Source organism: Myxocyprinus asiaticus, chromosome 14 (genome assembly GCF_019703515.2).
Source record: "Myxocyprinus asiaticus isolate MX2 ecotype Aquarium Trade chromosome 14, UBuf_Myxa_2, whole genome shotgun sequence".
Taxonomy (NCBI): domain Eukaryota; kingdom Metazoa; phylum Chordata; class Actinopteri; order Cypriniformes; family Catostomidae; genus Myxocyprinus; species Myxocyprinus asiaticus.
In genome coordinates, this window is record NC_059357.1 from 15,641,215 (window position 1) to 15,660,805 (window position 19,591).

Sequence of the window (19,591 nt, forward strand, 5' to 3'; positions counted from 1 at the left end):
TGCCTGGGATTACAGGCATTTTTGATTAGTAGTGTGTTTGTGCTACAGACATGAACAATACACCAAATTGTGCGGACACGAAAAAATCCTCTGTCCCACATCTATAGGGACCAGAATATTATAGAAACTTGGGGTGGGCTCTTTTGATGTGGGCCAGTAAGCAACCACCCAGAACACCCTATCAACCAAATAGCAACATGCTAAAACCACTTAGAACATCTTAAAAAAGTGCATAGCAATGCCCTGGCGACCTCCCACAACACCTTAGCATCGTGCATTTTAGCATCGATTTTTGCACGGACAAGCGGCACTTAAAAAAAAGTTAATATAAATTTCATCATAAGAATTATTTATAATTTCCTTTTTTATTTACATTTAAAGTATTCATATATACTGTATATACAGTACTGTGCAAAAGTTTTAGGCACTTATGAAAAATATTGCATAGTGAGGATTTCTTCAAATATATATATATATATATATATATATATATATATATATATTGTTTATACAGTATATATGACCACGGGATGCAGTGTTTAGCTTCTCATTTCTTAAACAACCATGTTGGAAGATGTATCCTGTGGTCGTGGTTACTGTGTTTCAGAAGGGGCAAATTATTGGCCTGCATCAAACAAAGAAAACAACTAAGGAGATTGCTGAAATCAATGGAATTGGGTTAAGAACTGTCCAACGCATTATTAAAACCTGGAAAGATAGTGGTGAACCATCAGCTTCATGGAAGAAATGTGGTTGGAAAAAAATCTTGAATGATCGAGATCGGAGATCACTAAAACGCCTTAAGTCACATCATAAAAAATGTACTGTAGAACTCACGGCTATGTTTAATAGTAGGATTAAACAGCTGTGTGGCCACAAAAAAGCCACTTGTTAGTGAGGCTAATCAGAAAAAAACAACCTCAATTTGCTAGGGTGCATAGAGATTGTACTGTGGAGAATGGAAAAAGGTCATTTGGTCTGATGAGTCCAGATTTACCCTATTCCAACGCGATGGGCGCATCAGGGTAAGAAGGGAAGAGCATGAAGCGATGCACCCGTCATGCATAGTGCCCACTGTACAAGCCTCTGGAGGCAGTGTGTTGATCTAGGGTTGCTTCAATTGGTCAGGCCTAGGCTCAGCAATGTTATGCACCAATATAATGAAGTCAGCTGACTACCTGAATGTACTGAATGACCTGGTTATCCCATCACTGGATTTTTTTCTTCCCTGACGGCACGGGCATATTCCAGGACGACAATGCAAAGATTCATTGGGCTCGAATTGTGAAAGAGTGCTTCAGGGAGCACGAGGAATCATTTTCACACATGAATTGGCCACCACAGAGTCCTGACCTTAACCCCATTGAAAGTCTTTGGGATGTGCTGGAAAAGACTTTGCGTAGTGGTTCGACCCGTCATCAATACAAGTTCTCAGCCAAAACTGAATGCAACTCTAGACGGAAATAAATGTTGTGACGTTGTCGAAACAGTGCTACGACAAATGCAACAAAATATTAGAATATGCAACTTTGTTTTGGCCAGGCAGTGTATGTATAGTTCTTTGCAAAATTTTAGGCAAATTAGATGTTTCACAAAAGCATTTGTCTTAAGATTGTTATTTATATCTTCACCTTTAGTGTGTCAATAGGAAATATACATTTTAGACTCCCAAACCTTTTGCAAATAGAATAGAATAGAATAGAAGAACAAGGAGCCCTGTAACAGTTGGCATGCCCCCACAGTGCCCCCCACTGTATATCGAGTCTGGGATTCCATGAAGAGACAGAAGCAATTGAGACATCTTAAATACATAAACTGTGGCAAGTTCTCATAAATGCTTGGAACAACCTATCTGCCAACAACCTTGATAAACTTTCCACAAGTGTACCTAGGAGAATTGGTGCTGTTTTAAAGGCATAGGGTGGTCACACAATATTGATTTCATTTTTTTATATTTACTGCACTTTTGTATTAAGTTAATTGATAAATAAACTTTCTCACTTTACAAAATTTCTCACAACTACCAAAAACATTTGCACAGTTACCATATACATACAGAGTGTAGATCATGATTTTTGTGAAGTAACCCATATACATACATTATTTAATCATCAGGAGGAGGAGTTTTACGTGTGTATCTATGCCACACGTGAGGGCGATTACATGCTCTTCCATCATGAGGGAGGTGTGGATGTGGGAGATGTGGACTCCAAAGCTCTAAAACTCCTGGTGGGAGTGGATGAGAAGATCGACCCTGAAACAGTCAAGAGTCATCTCCTCCAACACACTCCTGCTGAAAAGAAAGAGTGAGTGAGACAATGAAAAGCTAAAATATGAATAAAGTAAACAGTGTGTGAAAATGAAGCAAACAGACACATAAGGGATAATGTACAGTGGTCATTAGTGCAAAATAAACCGACAGGGTGATCAGGACCCCAATGTGGAGCATAGTTTTTGTTTTCTTGCTCCCAAGCGTCTTGCCATCTATCAAGGTTTATGCTCGCTTTAAAAGGAATATTGAAGTCTAAAGCCATCAGCCAACCGTTTGAGTTGCAAGACAACACCAATTAGCTATTTTAATATTGGTATGAACAGAGAGTGACCTGAAAGTAGCATGTATGTTGCCATGGACAATGGTCAAAAATATGGTTTAGTAAAAAAAAACATTTGACCGATCAATACCTCAATTGCCCAATCAGAAATTCCAGAAAGTTAAACTAATCTCTCTCAGAATAAAACAGCCTAATAACTGATGAATCTAAATGATTTTTAGGGCTGTTAGAGTCCTAAATAAGGTGTGTCTGTGTGTTAATGTATGTTTGTTTGTATGGTAGGTGAAAACAACAGCGTCACAGGCTGTCAAATTCATAATTTTGCTGTAGGCACTTCTTGGTCTTCACAGAGCAGATCAGGATGACAGTGAGCTAAATAGAGAGAAGGAGAGAGAGGGCTAATGGGCAAACAAGATGCACTCCATTGTGGCAGTATGCTGGCAGTAGTGGCTCTTCAATCTATTACACAAATTAAATCTTTTCTCTTTCTCGGACTCCACCCGCCCCCTAGTATTATTCAGGTCACGTATTTCATGCCTGTCTGTCCTTTTGATGGGACTGGCTGGCCTCAATGTCTTAGCTGACATTGAGATTGACTGGAAGATTGTTTGCCAGCTCTGGCCAATATCCACACCTGTCTCTCTCTCTCTCTCCATTTTGCTCTCTCTCTCTTTTTCTCCATCAGGCTAACACACACAGCAGGGTTGTGCACCTTTCAGAATTGACTGAAGAATGCTAATTCAATTCCAATTAAATTCCTGAATTTGGATTGAATTTGAATTGAAGTAGCAAAAAGGATGTTGATTGCTATTAGAATTTGGATTTAAGGAAGTTGAATTAAAATGGAATGAAATTCAAAGAAATTCATATGACTGTTTTAAGTTTATTTTTTAAAGGGGTCTTTTTCTATTTTTTTATAATTGTATTATCTTCCCTGAGGTCCACTGATAATGTTAGTAACCTTATTTTTTTGGAACCAAAACAGTCATAATTTAGTAATATATGATCATTTTCCGCCCTGTCTCTGGCCCTCTGTCTGAAATGCTCGGTTTTGGCCTAAGTGCCTCCTTAAAACTTCAACATAATCGCCCAATGTTATAATTGGCTAACATCCTGCAGCCCCTCAAATACAGCCATATTTGAAACTCAGTTGGAAGAGAATGAACAAGCTCCAATATATTATAAAACTACATTTCAAGGTTTACACATAACGAACATCCAACATATTGCATCTGAATAATATTGACATTTGAAATATTCATGAATGAAACTGTTTACTTATGTTTTGTGATGGGGTCCAAGTGTTTTTACCTGCCTCATTCTTCAATAACAGTTCCTTTGCAAAGCTTGAATCATATTATGACTGGTTCACAGGCAATCCATGCTGATATGAGCTGAAAAAACGCATAAACATAGTCCAAAGCACAATGAAGATGCACATACATACAGTATCATCATGCACTGAAGCCGGGAATGCATCAAAATGGTCAAAGACTCCAATCTAGTACATTTACATACACCAACAATTAAAAATAGCACAGATGAGCTCGAGAAAGTGTCCAGGACGTGTTTGTACTCAAAAGATCAAGAGGTAGCAGCTGAATAAAAGAGAATGGCTTCTCTTCTTCAGAGTTGTAACTTGACATTGCGTCTTTTTAAAGCGGGCCGAGATACATAACAACGGCTGAAGATGTCTGTCTAGTGCATGTTTATATACAAAGATAATTCAGAATATGTTACATTTTCCTGCTATGATGTGATTTAAGGAATCACTCTTTATTTATTAGTAATTCAATCATAGTTTCTGTTCTGTTGTTATTTATTACAAATATATACGAATATAATTGAACTCCCATTATTTGATTGATACGCAAGTGCGAGCAGGGCGCACGCAGTACAAGCAGAGATGCAGGAGTGTTTTGAGCACTCTCTCTTATGTCCTTACTCTCAAATGGCGCTGAGAAGTCCATTAATCATTGTTCTTGTTTCAATGAAACATCAAAACGAACCAATTCACAACAATTAATAAACTTCCCAGCGCTGCAGAGAACGTTCTAGGAGAGTGTGCTCGGCTCGTGCGTCTCTGTGCGTGCTCAATAAACTCGGTGTGGCCACTCGTGCTGGACAATGGCAGCTCCACTCAGTTGAATGATGTGTGGTATCGGGACATTTGATCGAGAATGAGTACATGAGCAAATGATCTAACCCAATACCAGTCCTATAACAAACACATCATTCTTTTTGCGTGGCGCTTCATCCGTGGAAATCTGGAGAAATCCAAATTCCTGAACTCTTCCAGTGGATGAAGCTGGTGGCTACTAAAGAGAACGCACTAGTGGAGACAAATGCGCTGTGAAATGTGCTGTACATGATAGCGACACCCAGTGTTCAGACTACGAATTTCATATAATTTCTCAATAGCGGGCCAAATTGTTATTTTTCCAAAATCTCTGGATACCCCTGTATCAGTAGATTCAAATTTTTAATCTAATTATATAAAGTTATCTGAAAACAGTGTGGTGGACAATTGCTGGTGCTGTACAGCAAAAACAAAATGTTAGAGGCTATATTCATTTTGTTTTATTTATTTATGTATATTTAGAGAGAGAAATGTTATGTCTAAGAGTTTAAAAATTAAATTCTACCTATTAGGGAATAAATAGGCATACTTGGTAAAAAATAATAACGTAATTATTTGTCACAAAATGTGTCTTTGACTAATTTAATTGTGTAGTGTGACTGTTTTGAATTTCTTTAAATTGCAATTCAGTACATTCCACTTCCTATCGTTCCAATTCAACTTCCTGTGGAGCGTGGCCATTTCAATTCAAATTCCAACTCATGAATTGAAAGGGTGTTAATTCTGAATTTTGCACAACCCTGACACACATTATCAAAAAAGTAAAGAGAGAAAATTACAGAAACTGTAAATGCTTAAGTCTGCTAAACGTTACTTTTGTGAAGTTTTAGGAGTACTCCAGCTTATAGATGACCTTAGAGCTAATGTAGATGGTCTAAAAGCACGCCCAATTTTATTTCATGGGGTCTTTGAATAGTCTTTTCCCATCTCTTGCTATTTTTATGAGTACATTTAGCCTACTGTCATCCCACAAGTGCCTCCCCCTCTTCGTCTCTAGTGACACAGTCTCCCCATCATATATCCTCTTGTGTAATTTGTGTTCTCTGGACTATGGGCTTTTTTATGAGGTGGATGACGGATGATGTTTTCTCACTCTCTCCTGCCTGTCTCTCTCTGTTTACCCTCGTTACTTCAATCACCAGCTGTTCAGGTTTGAACCGTTACTGATTCTGTCACTAAATCAAGCATCATAACTGTACGCTGTCTGTCTGTTTTCTTTGTAGTCAGTTTGTTCAGTCATTTGAGTTTTAAATGAAAGTCATTACGATGTCAAACATAATTGCACATATTTACTTTGGGTGTGTGTTGACAGTGATGCAATTATGTGGGATGTATGAGATTGTTTCGCATTGTACTCTGGTTGTGTCTGTTGAGCCTGCTTAGTTTAATATTATTGTAACGATAATATAACTGTTCAGCCATGGCATAAATTTTGTTGGCCAGACCGGAAGGCTAATTCGCTATGGGTTCCCTGCTTGATGAATGACGTAGTTAATGTTATAGTCCTTATGTTTTAGCAACTTGCATTTTTAAAGCACACAACTGTTTCAGAAGTATAATTGGATGGAATTTATGATATTGAACCAAATGGGAAAGTCTCTTCAAGTAATGTTAAGACCATATTTTACTCATAAATCGAAAAACCTATTTTTTAAAATTGAAAATTCTCCTCTGGGGTTTTTTTTGGACTAGAAATTAAACAACTCCATTGTATTAAGATGTTAATGTTTTTGTCTTTTCCAGGGTGTTGACTAGTTTCCTGGTGGGCTTGTTCAACCTGTACGAAGACTTGTACTTTACATACTTGGAGATCAACCCTCTTGGTAAGTCTCCATAGCAGCCCACCCCACCCCACTTCAGTTTTTAGCCAAACATGGTTGACGTTAGTTTTACATCTGCCAGCGCTTCTGATTAATTTCTTCTCCATGTCTTGGCACTTGACACTCAGTTACTTGCTTTATGGAAACCAGACAAACCTATCAAGTTCTTTTTGTTCATTACACTTGGATGACTAAGCACAAAAACTAATTTATGTATTTTGTTTCACATAATTTTACTCATGGATATATTTTATTTATTTATTTTTTTCATTATTAAAGACCCCTTTAAAGGGACAGTTCACCCAAAAATTTAAATTCTCTAATTATTTACTCACCCAAATGCCATACCAGATGCATATGACTTTCTTTCTTCTGCTGAACACAAATTAAGATTTTTAGAAAAATATCTCAGCTCTGTAGGTTCATACAATGCAAGTGAATGATGGCCAGAACTTTGAAGGTCAAAAAACACAAAGGCAGTATAAAAGCAATCCATACGACTCCAGTGGTTTAATCTATATCTTCAGAAGTGATATTATAGGTGTGGGTGAGAAACAGATCAATATTTAAGTCCTTTTTTACTATAAATTCTCCTCCCTGCTGATATGCACAAAGAATGTGTATTGCCAAAAACAGAAGAAGAATGTGAAAGTGGAGATTTATAGTAAAAACCTGAACCACTGGAGTCGTATGGATTACTTTTATGCTACCTTATGTCCTTTTGGAACTTAAACATTTTGATGACCATTCAGTTGTATTGTATGAACCTATAGAGCTGAGACATCTTTCTAAAAATCTTTATTTGTGTTCAGTAGAAGAAAGAAAGTTATACACATCTGGGATGGCATGAGGGTGTAGTAAATGATGAGATCATTTTCATTTTTGGGTGAACTATCCCTTTAAATTTGAGTGTTTGTTTGTTTGTTTGTTTGTTTGTTTGTTTGTTTGTTTTGTTTTGTTTTTAGTCCATATATACTTTGAGATTTGAGGTCAGCTATATGCTAGTGTACTCCAAAAAGTTGACAAAAGTATCTTTTAGCAGATATTCACATTTCCAGTCTTTCTTTATTCTTTATTTTTTGTTTGGATCCCCATTAGCTTCCACAAAGTGGTACAAAGAACAAAATTCTCTTCTGAGAAAATGGACCAAAATATTGATGACTTGTCTTAAACTTGTCTAGAATAACAACGTTCTCTCCCTCTAACACCACATACTTCTGGCTAGAAATAGCAAGTAGCAAATCATTTGTTCATTGCTGTGAAAAAAACCCCCCGAAAGGCTGTTTAAAAACCTATGACAAACTCTTCGATATGTCCTGCCTCGACTTCCTGTTTCAATAGGAAATCCATCAGCATAAGAATGAAAACTGTGCTTGTCAAGCCGTTTCATTGGGTTTTTAATGGCCTAACTCTGATCCAACTTGATGTCAAATAAACATCATAGGAAGTTGTTGAGGAAATATTTAGGCGATAGTTTGCTAATTAATTTACATGAATGCTGTTTGATGGTGACTGTGAGGCACTAATTAAGAATCACTGTGTATGTGGTGGCATCTGTTCCTGTGTTGTGATCTGAGCTTCCTTTTGATGTTCTCTCCATACATCCACACATGTACCAGTTGCTAAGTCATCTCAGTGTGAACATGCATTTATAGCACGAAAATTATCTCTTTTGGCTCTGTACAATCAATATAAATGTAAATAAAACTTTCTTTTTCTCTCTGTTAGTGATCACTAAGGATGGAGTGTATGTGTTGGACATGGCTGCTAAAATTGATGCTACAGCTGATTACTTATGTAAGGCCAAATGGGGTGATGTGGATTTTCCCCCTCCCTTTGGCAGAGAGGCCTATCCTGAGGTAAAAAGCATATAATCAATAGGCTATCTAAACATGCTTTGCATACAAAGGCACCAAAAATTGTTTGGACACTTAAGCCACACTTAATTTATGAATTTCATTGAATTAGATAACATTTCACAAGTGGCATTGGCAGTAAAATGATGCTAGACCATTTTCTCATAAAACTGGCAGTTTTTGCGATTACTTTTAATCAAGGTCTTTTTAATGGATGTTTTAATGCAAGTTCACATAGGTGTCCTAGCAGAGTTACCACAGAGGTAGTTCATCACTTTAATCTTGGACATGTTTCACAAGCATTTGCCAACCTGAAAGTGTGTGTGTGTGTGTGTATATGTGTGTATGTATGTATTATATATATATATATATATATATATATATATATATATATTTGTACAGACATTTTTTATGTTTTGCTTAAAGTGTGTTTGTGCTATATTTCTTTAAAAAATATATATTTTGTTATGTAATGGAAAAACATTCATATTTAGTGTGGCTTAAGTTTAATATTGCAAATTTTCAGTGAAATATGCAATCCAATCATTCATTCTGAAGAGTTCTTTCCTAAGTAGGGTGGCTAGATGTCCCGTTTTTCCCAGGACAGTCCAATATTTAAGCATTTTTTTCTAGTGTACCAACTTATTCTGAAAAAATTGTGTTTTGTTCCGTATTTCCCCTATCCTAAAATTTCTCTATCACCTATGCGGCTTTCTCAGTCACGTGAGTATTCTAATCAAAGGTAGCTAAGGATACGACTTGTAAAACCAATAAAATCACACTGTGTTATTTGAAGTACATGACTGGATTAAACTATCCAATCACAATCCCCTATCAATAGACGTCCAGTTAGTGAACTGATTGAAGAGTCAGTTTGAAAGAGCACACAGATGAAATTGGAACTGGAAAAATATCAAGGAAGCAGATCTTAATGAGGATCTTCAAAAACAGTAAAAAAAAAAAAAAAAAAAGGAGTCACAGACAGAGCCTAGTAAATTGAGGTGTGAGATTTGTGGAGCTCGCATTTCCATCGCACATGGATGCCGCACCGACATCGTGCGGCATGTTCATACAAAAAAGCATGTGGATGCTGATAAAAGTGTGCCACACCAGGTGGTAGCGACTTTTTTGTGAAGCAAAGTTCTGAATCTGACAAGGTGCATGCAAGTGAAGGACTTTTTGCTCGGCCATAGTTTTCTGTGGCTGACTACACTGCGAAATTGATCAAGAAATTGTATGATCCGAAATTTTCTTCTGCCCACACCAAATCTGAAGCTGTCATATGCCACGTACTCGCTTTTGTGCAGCTGGACTATCAGAAATTATTGCAGCATGGCAACACGCGTTTCCTCTCTCTTGGTCCAGCTCTTGAAAGAATATTACACATTTTCAATGGTCTGCATGCATACTTTCTTTCTCAAGAAAAACGGCCAAAGTTTCTAAGAGACATTTTCAGCGATCCTTGTACTAAACTTTGGATTGGCTTCGCACTCAAGCAAAAAGCCACTTTTTACCGTGCACTGGAGATAGTAGAGCAAGACCACATATCAGCCACAGAAGTGGCTTTGCACATTCATGACCTGAGAAAAGTCTTGCAGGCCAGGCTGGAGGAATCATTCATAACCTCTGACATTAAAAAGCAGTTGGATGCCCTGGTTGAAGCTGGTGACATGCGAGCGGTTTATTTCTTTTGTGCAGTGTGAAACTTTTATTGAGCATCGGTGGATTACCTCCAAAACTGGAGCCGCTCATTGGAGAACACAGAAAAACTTGAGTGTGCCCTACTGAGAGACATCCCAGAGTGGAAAGACATTCAGAGCAGCCTCAAACACTTCTACTCCAGAATCCCCGCTCTCAGTTTGATTGATGAAACTATGCTCTTTGATGAGTGGGCTTGTGCGAAAAACATTGTCACTCGTCGCATCACTGAGTGGAACATGAACAAGACTGCTGTGTCTGAGAGATGAACAGATGTTTTTCGTGAGCTGGAGAGCAAGACCATCAACTTTGGAGTCTTAGCCAAGGTCGTGGAGTTTGTTTTATGCATGCCTGGGACATCTGCATCTGTGGAGCATGTGTTCTCATTAATGAATGCAGCATAAACACCAGATAAATCTTGACTTAGTGTAACAGTCATGAAAGCAGTGCTTTTCATATGTCTTAATTTTGTACTGGACTGCTCTGCATTTTACGATAAACTCTTGAAAGACAAGTGCACACTGAGAAATATTGCTGCCATCGAAAAGTACAAAGTGACAACAGTTACAGATGCGGATGCATCCTTTACTTTGCATTGATCTATGCCTAGATAAGGATATGACAATTTCATTTTTGCTGGGTGGGGGCTGTCCCGTTTTCCATAAGCAGGAATCTGGTCACCCTACCACACAAGTAACTGGAAGGAATAGCCAGTCACTTTCTCTTCTTTTCTCTTTTTGATGATCACCAGAGAAAGCTTGTACCTCTCTGAATCTGCTGTGTTTGCTTACTTTCACTTCCTTTTGAAAAGAATATGATTTAATAATTAATTGGAGGCAGCCATTAATTAACCTTTAATTAATCATTAATCTTTTATTGCATCATGATGTAAATGTGTGTTCAGTGACTTTAAACTGTAATTACAGTGAGTCAGTTAAGGCAGAAAGCGATGCGTCTCCTGCCCTTTTGACTTTTTTTATTTTTTTTTTTTACATTTTTTTTTATTTTTTTATAGCCTTCCTAAGATAGTTACACATGTTGGCAATATTTATTGTGCTCTAACCAGTTTAATTGGTTGCAAACACACTCTAGCTCCATTGTTATAGCTTTACTGGTTTAGCAGGAATAAATTCAGAGCTGGTTTATACATAAACAACAGATTCAACTGTTTTTCTGTCAGATGAGCTCTTCTAATTGGTTGTTTTTACATATGGATTTGACAGGGAAGCTTTTGGCTTAAAGGGATAGTACACCCAAACATAACTTGTCATTATTTGCTTGCTCTCATGTTGTTCTAAACCCATATATATATATATATATATATATATACACACACACACACACACACATACATATACATATACATACATACATATATATATAACTTCAACAACTATTGTATTTTGGAAACTATTTTTACCATGGTAAATTTTTTAATGATTTTTGTTTAATTTACGAGTGTTAAGAAATGTACTGTATGATTCAAAGTAAAAAGATTAGCAGATTGTTTGATTACCAAACACTGACTTAACCTAACAAAATTTTCAAAATGTTCCTATAGGAGGCGTACATTGCCGATTTAGATGCTAAGAGTGGTGCCAGCCTCAAACTCACTCTTTTGAACCCACGCGGACGGATCTGGACTATGGTGGCAGGGGGTGGAGCTTCTGTCGTGTACAGGTACCACTCAAAGTTCTTCCGGAGTGTCTCTAGTTTGCAAATGACCTGTGTAACTTTAGTTTGAACTACTAATGTGAAGAATAAATGATACCCTTGGAGTTTCATGAAATTTAGCTTGAATTTAATTTAGCTCTAATTTAATAGAATAGCTTAGATTAGGAAAATGATAGTAAGAGAAAGATAGAGGTAATGAGCAGAACTGTTGTCCTCCGAAGACTCTAGATGGAGCAGATACCTGTGTGAGTCAGACACTGTGTCTCTTTACTGTGAGAGCGAAATCACATTACCCATCCATGCCTGATAAGTATAATCTGGAGAGTTAGCGTTCATGTCTGCATCTGTCCGTCTCTCTGGATGGAGGGAGGAGATGGTGCGAGAGAGAGAGAGACTATCAGGAGACTAATTAGTTTGTGTGTTTTCCTCAGAGTAGTAAAAAGGATCACAAAACCATTTTTTTTCTCTCTCTGATGCACCCACACAAACCATAAATGCAATTAAAACCAATTCTAGATTTACTGCATAATTTCCCTTGCTCTGTTTATCAGTAGTATTGAATTCATTAGTAAGTCACAGTTGTACATTTTCCTGGTGTACCATACCCTCTTAGATTCAAGACCCCATGGCTACGTTCACACTGCAGCTAAATGTGACCCAAACCCAAATGTGGTTTTCTGTTCAAATCTGATTTTTTTTGTAAGGTTGTTCACATGACATTTTAAATGTAGCCCTTACCAGATTCTGGTCTGAACAGCCGAAGCTCCTAAACTGACCCGCATGCGTACAGCACTTCCTGATCATGTGTATAACAAACTTTGGCATGTTCATCATTATAATATGAATAATGGATTAAATTGCATTTTAAAATGTAATTAGCTATTTTTTTTAAGTGGATAGAACACTTAATGCCTATATATCTGATAATATGTCAGCAAGTGATGGAGAAAGACCATCTTGATGGATAAAGTATTTTTCAATAAAGAAATATGCCTTCGTGTGATGCGATTTAATTATCAGAGTGTAACATTACTGTGATAAGGAGGAGGGCTTGGCCGGGCCGTGAGGGTGCATGGCCGGCGCTGAATCAGATGATCAGCGGGAGAGCAAGGTAAAGGGGGGCCAGAGATGCCAGTTAGAGTGAGAGAGAGGCACAACATTATGTTTTATGTTGTTTTAAGTTCATTTATATCATTAAACTTTACGTTGACTGTTCAGCCGGTTCCCGCCTCTTCCTTGCCCATCTTTTAACTTTTACAATTACTTAAGAGTGAAACATACCATAAAATCAATAGATTGATTAAAAAATCATATTAAATCTGACCTGGCTGTTCACACTGAAGGCATATTGGAAAAAATCAGATGCGTATCCGATTTATTCCCACATATGAAAGTGGCCCAGAGCAGATTTGAAAATGTCAGATTCAAAGTGCTTTCGTCTGTTCATATGGTCATCCATATAACAGATCCGTGTCACATGCGAGTAAAAAAATCAGGTTTGGGCCACATTCAGCTGCAGTGTGAACCTAGCCCATGAAATCAAAATTGGAGTGAAAGTTGATAAGCTATGAAGCCATCTATACTAGTGTACTCCGAAATGTTGACAAAATAAATTCTTTGCAGATTATACACATGTAAAATGTACAATCCAAGGCTGTTATCGATAATGAAAATGATTACTAAGATGAAAACTATAGTGAAAAATATTTACGTTAACTAGAATAAAAATAAAACCGCAGTTTTCAAAAAAATAAAAAATAAACAAACTAAACTGAAACTACAAATGTGCACTACAATACAAATGAAAACTAAATAGAATCATTTTCAATAACTGTTGGATGGTCTGATTTTAATAATGTCTTAAACCTGATTTCTCTGTATTTTCCACAAAAAGAACCGGCGAATGGCCATCTGATTGACAATTTAAAACAACCAACCAATCACAGTTCACCTGCATACGTCTTTAGAGGCATGTAAATCTGGGGGAGGGGCTCTGGACGACACCAAAATAAACCAGCAAAGCACTGTTGGCAAATAATGGCGCTGCCGTCTCAGAAGAAATTCGAGAACGAAAGAAATTAGAGCCTTATTTAGTTGATCTTAGACAAAACTTCTGAATATATTTCATTCCATGAACTTCATAAATTTGCTAATGTATATTAACAGATACCATTAACAAACTTTTAAAACATATGCTAGTATATGTTGGAATTAACATTAATCAAGATTAATAAGTGCTGTAAAATTGTTGTGCCAATGGTGCCAAAAACCAAAAACATCCAGTGAGTGGCAGTTCTGTGGACGGAAATGCCTTGTTGATGAGAGAGGTCAACAGAGAATGGCCAGACTGGTTTGAACTGACAAAGTCTACGGTAACTCAGATAACTGCTCTGTACAATTGTGGTGAGAAGATTAGCATCTCAGAATGTTATTCTGAGATGCGGGTTGGTGCTGTTTTGGCGGCACGAGGGGGACCTACACAATATTAGGCAGGTGGTTTTAATGTTGTGGCTGATCGGTGTGTGTGTGTGTATATATGTATATGTATATGTATATGTATATATATATATATATATATATATATATATATATATATATATATATATATATATATATATATATATATATATATATATTCGTGTTAACTAATGTAGTTAACTAATGTCAACAAATACAACCTTATTGTAAAGTGTTACAGATAATATTTAGTGGTATTTATAAAGGATAAAAAAACAAAAAATACAAACGAAACAAAAACTATTTATTAAAACTAACTAAACCAAAACTGAAGTTAAAACCAAAACACAAAACAAAATAAAAATAAAAAATAGTGAAATTTAATAAAACTATAATAACCCTGGTACAGTCATTCTGTTCTAGGAAAATCAACCAAAAAATATAATTGACTTCTTGTACTACACAGATTTTTGTCCAATCAAATATTTTCTAGATTGAGAATGTCCCTCCCCCTTATACCACCTGCAACCTACTAGCAAGTCTTTCTGTATACTATTTCACGCTCTTACATACTGAAGTATTCTCACTTATAGTGACACAATCTGTGATCTGGGTGGAGTCAATGAACTGGCAAATTATGGAGAGTATTCAGGTGCTCCAAGTGAACAGCAGACCTACGACTACGCCAAAACCATCCTGTCCCTCATGACCCGTGAGAAACACCCCGATGGTATGTCCACCAGCATGTGCACATGTGTGAATTGGTATGTTGTGTCTGTCTCACAGTGTTCATTCTTCATTGTTGTTGTATAGGTAAAGTCCTGATAATTGGAGGAAGCATTGCCAACTTCACTAATGTGGCGGCAACATTCAAGGTTGGATAAGCTAGACATTCAAACTATGCTTTTATATTTAAGATAGTTAAGTGCTTTTGTGTTCTGTGTAACTGTTGTTTTGTGCATCAGGGTATTGTCAGGGCAATCAAAGATTACCAGAACCCACTGAAAGAGCATGAGGTCACTATATTTGTCCGACGTGGCGGCCCAAACTACCAGGAAGGTTTAAGAGTGATGGGGGAAGTTGGTGAGTGTGGTCATGTGCACATTTGTGTGTCACTTTGTTAGTGTATGAGGAGTTACAGCTTCACTACTTCAGTTTGTGTGTGTGTGTGTGTGTGTGTGTGTGGGTTTGTGTGGTTTACGAGGACATTTTTTTAAAGTTAAAAAACTGGTAATTACAAGGGTATTATGTTATAAATGTGGTTTATGAGGATATCTCTAGTGTCCCCATAATTCAAATTGCTTAAAAAAACATACTAAACTATGTTTTTTTTTTTTCAAATGTAAAAATGCAGAAAGTTTTTTGTGAGGGTTAGGGTTAGGGGAGAATCTATAGTTTGTACAGTATAAAAATCATTATGTCTATGGAGAGTCCTCATAAGGATAGCTGCACCAACGTGTGTGTGTGTGTGTGTGTGCAGGAAAGACCACTGGTATCCCCATTCATGTGTTTGGCACTGAGACTCACATGACAGCAATTGTTGGAATGGCACTAGGTCACCGGCCAATCGCCACACAGCCTCGCGGTGCGGCCCACACTGCCAACTTTCTTCTCAACTCTAGCAGCGGTGCCACTGTGAGTGATTGTGTGTGTGTGTGTGTGTGTGTGTGTGTGTGTGTGTGTGTTAAGTAGTCTTATTTTGAGTTTACTTGCATTAAAACCTCTCATAGCCTCAAGCATGCCATTAGATGATCTGTGAAATGAATTGCATTTTCTCCTCTTCCTTATTTCTCCAGACCATAGTGTTTATAGATCAGATCTAAAAGAGCTTTTTGCATTTACCTGTAAGTGTCACAGCAGTCAATGACAGAATCACATCCTGGTCAGTATAGCATTTAAATGAATATTTTACCTGTCATTATTTACTGTTGCCTAATTCTGCTCCAATTCTGTATAACTTTCTTCTGTGGAACACAAATGGTAAGCAGAATGTTAACCTCAGTCATCATTCACTTTCATTGTATGGATAAAAGATGCAATGGAAGTGAATGGTAACTGACACTAACATACTCCCCTTACCTCTCCTTTTTAAGACAAATGATCTTGGAACAACAAGAGGGTGAGTAAATAATGACAGAATTTTCATTTTTAGGTGAACTGTCCTTTTTTAATGCTCTATTGAGATTATGTCTGGGCTTTATCTATGTTTCGGATGGCACACTTAAATATGTATTCCTAAAGTAACATTTAGTAAATAAGAATGCTAGGCTGCTGTTAACCTCCTAAAATGAGTGTTCTCTTTCTTTTTTTTTTATGTCTCTAACCTTCTCTCTCTATGTAACTGGCCCTTTCAGACTCCCGCCTCCACCAGATCTGCCTCTTTCTCTGAAGTCAAGACTGGAGCAGAAAGCTCTTCAGCTCAAAAGACCCGAACAGGAGTTCCAGCAGGTTAGTAACACACGCACAAGTGGACGCATAACAGAAGAAGCTAAACTGATTTATTTTGTGTGGACTCCCCCTACAGGCCAATGATTGTGGAAAGTGGAACTTTTTAAACAAGTCATCAACCAAATGAGATTTATAAAACCAAATGAGATTTATAAAACTGATAGTTCTGACCCTTCACTATTATTAAAGGTCTTCAGATGACCCCAAAAGTCTATTGGTCTCTCTTCTGAGTTTAGAAATCTTCAGCCCTGGTCACATGAATTATTATAGAGTACTATGAGGCTGATATAATGAACATTCTGTACCTTCATGACTTAAGCTGAAAACATTTAGATGATATAGTTGAAAATTCACAGGTTTTTGGCCCCATTTAAAATTGCATTTGTTGGGTGGTTAATTACAGGTTAATAATACTATATTAAAAGCATTCTGAGGCATAGGTCTTTAAGTGTGTTTGGGCAAACAGGAGCTAAGCTATTCTGAACATATTACACAGCAGAGAGTTTGAGACTCTCTCCTTTTATATTAACAGAAATGTACTGAATGAAATATAACATGTAACTTTTTATCTCCTTCTCTGTCTTTATTATTCTGTCTTTGTCCTTCTGTCTATCACTGTCTCTGTAGCCAAAAGCACCACTCTGTTCAGTAACCACACCAAGGCCATAGTGTGGGGGATGCAGACGCGTGCTGTGCAGGGCATGCTGGACTTTGATTACGTGTGCTCACGTGAGGAGCCGTCAGTAGCAGCCATGGTTTACCCCTTCACGTGAGTTCAACCCAGTAAATTAGAAATGTTCTGCCGCAATCTTACATGAAATACTGGCATTATAGAGTTACTATATGTCTAGAGGTAAGAACATGTGATATAGTTGCAGGTTTGAGTCAATTAGGGGCAACCCACAAACAGTTATTGAGGTCCGATTTACCTTACAAGATGTTTTGTCAGATTAGCTGTCAATGCAGAGTGCATTTATAATTTTTATACTAGTTATAGAATGATACATAAGCCAGGCCAAATAACTGGCCAATATTTGATCTACAGATAGCCTTGTCAATGGATAATATTAATGCTTTTTAGAATTAATATAAAAAAAATATATTTTTAAAAAGATCAGCAATTTCTCTTGCTTTTTTTATTTTATTTTATTTTTTATTGTATTATATCATAATTGCACATTTATATTGTCATTGGCCATCCTGTTCTATAGATATTGAAAAATCACCCATTGAAGGACCAATATTGGTTGATCACGAGTTTATACAGGTGTCTTTTTATATTTTTAATCAGCGGAGACCATAAACAGAAGTTTTACTGGGGTCATAAAGAGATCCTGCTGCCAGTATATAAAAACATGGCTGATGCCATGAAGAAACATCCAGAGGTGGACGTGCTCATCAACTTTGCCTCCCTTCGTTCTGCTTACGACAGCACCATAGAGACCATGCAGTACACGCAGGTCTGTGATCAGCATCGTCATGAATACAGTTTGTATGACTGTGCTATTTTTAAACAAGTGTGATCTGTTTGTTGAACTTTTGTATCTGTATTTATATGCAGATCCACACCATAGCGATCATTGCTGAAGGTATCCCCGAGGCTTTGACTCGCAAGATCATCAAAATGGCAGATGAGAAGGGAGTTACCATTATTGGCCCTGCAACGGTATATGTGTGTGCATCTGTGTGTGTGTGTGTGTGTGTGTGTGTGTGTGCATCTGTGTGTGTGTGTGTGTGTGTGTGTGTGTTAAGTACTATGGATGAATACTGTGGATGGATGGATGGATGGATGGATGGATGGATACTGTGGACGGATGGATACTGATGATGGATGGGTGGATATTGAGGATGGATGGATGGATGGATGGGTGGATATTGAGGATGGATGGATGGATGGATGGATAGATACTATGGATGGATGGATGGGTGGATGGATACTCAGGATGGATGGATGGATGGATACTGTAGATGGATGGGTGGGTGGATGGATGGATAAATGGATGGATGGATACTATGGATGGATTGATGAATATTGTGGATGGATGGATACTGAGGGTTGGATGGATGGATGGATGGATGGATGGATACTCAGGATGGATGGATGGATGGATACTGTAGATGGATGGGTGGGTGGATGGATGGATAAATGGATGGATACTATGGATGGATTGATGAATATTGTGGATGGATGGATACTGAGGGTTGGATGGATGGATGGATGGATGGATGGATATTCAGAATGGATGGATGGATACTGTGGATGGATGGATGGATGGATGGATACTGTGGATGGGTGATATGGTGGGTGGGTGGATGGATGGATGATATGGTGGGTGGGTGGATGGATGGATGGATGCTGTGGATGGATTAATATATGGATGGGTGGGTGGATGGATACTATGGATGGATACTGTGGATAGATGGATGAATGAATGGATGGATAGGTGGATGGATGGATGAATGCAGGGTCCGAAATTAACACCCGACAAGCGCCAAATGCGGGTAAATGTTCTATTTGGCCGGTGAATTTCACAGTGTCACACACCATTTTGGCGGGTGCTTGTAAAATAATTTAACATGTTCCGGATACTAAGGATGGATGGGTGGATACTGAGGATGGTTGGATGGATGGGTGGATACTGTGGATGGATGGATGTATGGATACTGTAGATGGATGGGTGGGTGGATGGATGTATGGATGGATGGATATTGTGGATGGATGGATACTGAGGATTGATGGATTGATGGATGGATGGATGGATGGATGGTTGGTTAGATGGATGGATGGATATTCAGAATGGATGGATGGATACTGTGGATGGATACTGTGGATGGATGGATGGATGGATAGATACTATGGATGGATTAATGGATGGGTGGGTGGGTGGGTGGGTGGATGGATGGATACTATGGATGGATACTGTGGATAGATGGATGAATGAATGA

At 37.8% G+C, this 19,591-nt stretch overlaps 1 protein-coding gene across 1 annotated transcript in view; it reads left to right on the forward strand.

The window, feature by feature from the left end:
* LOC127451699 (ATP-citrate synthase-like) overlaps positions 1-19,591 on the forward strand; it is a 47,457-nt gene that overhangs the window by 18,981 nt on the left and 8,885 nt on the right. Inside the window, exons 5-16 of the mRNA XM_051716582.1 lie at positions 2,116-2,306; positions 6,436-6,515; positions 8,241-8,371; positions 11,628-11,746; positions 14,791-14,927; positions 15,011-15,072; positions 15,163-15,280; positions 15,678-15,832; positions 16,552-16,645; positions 17,273-17,414; positions 17,937-18,105; positions 18,207-18,311. Coding sequence (XP_051572542.1) covers positions 2,116-2,306; positions 6,436-6,515; positions 8,241-8,371; positions 11,628-11,746; positions 14,791-14,927; positions 15,011-15,072; positions 15,163-15,280; positions 15,678-15,832; positions 16,552-16,645; positions 17,273-17,414; positions 17,937-18,105; positions 18,207-18,311 — 1,503 coding nt within the window. The remainder of the gene's footprint in view (positions 1-2,115; positions 2,307-6,435; positions 6,516-8,240; positions 8,372-11,627; positions 11,747-14,790; positions 14,928-15,010; positions 15,073-15,162; positions 15,281-15,677; positions 15,833-16,551; positions 16,646-17,272; positions 17,415-17,936; positions 18,106-18,206; positions 18,312-19,591) is intronic.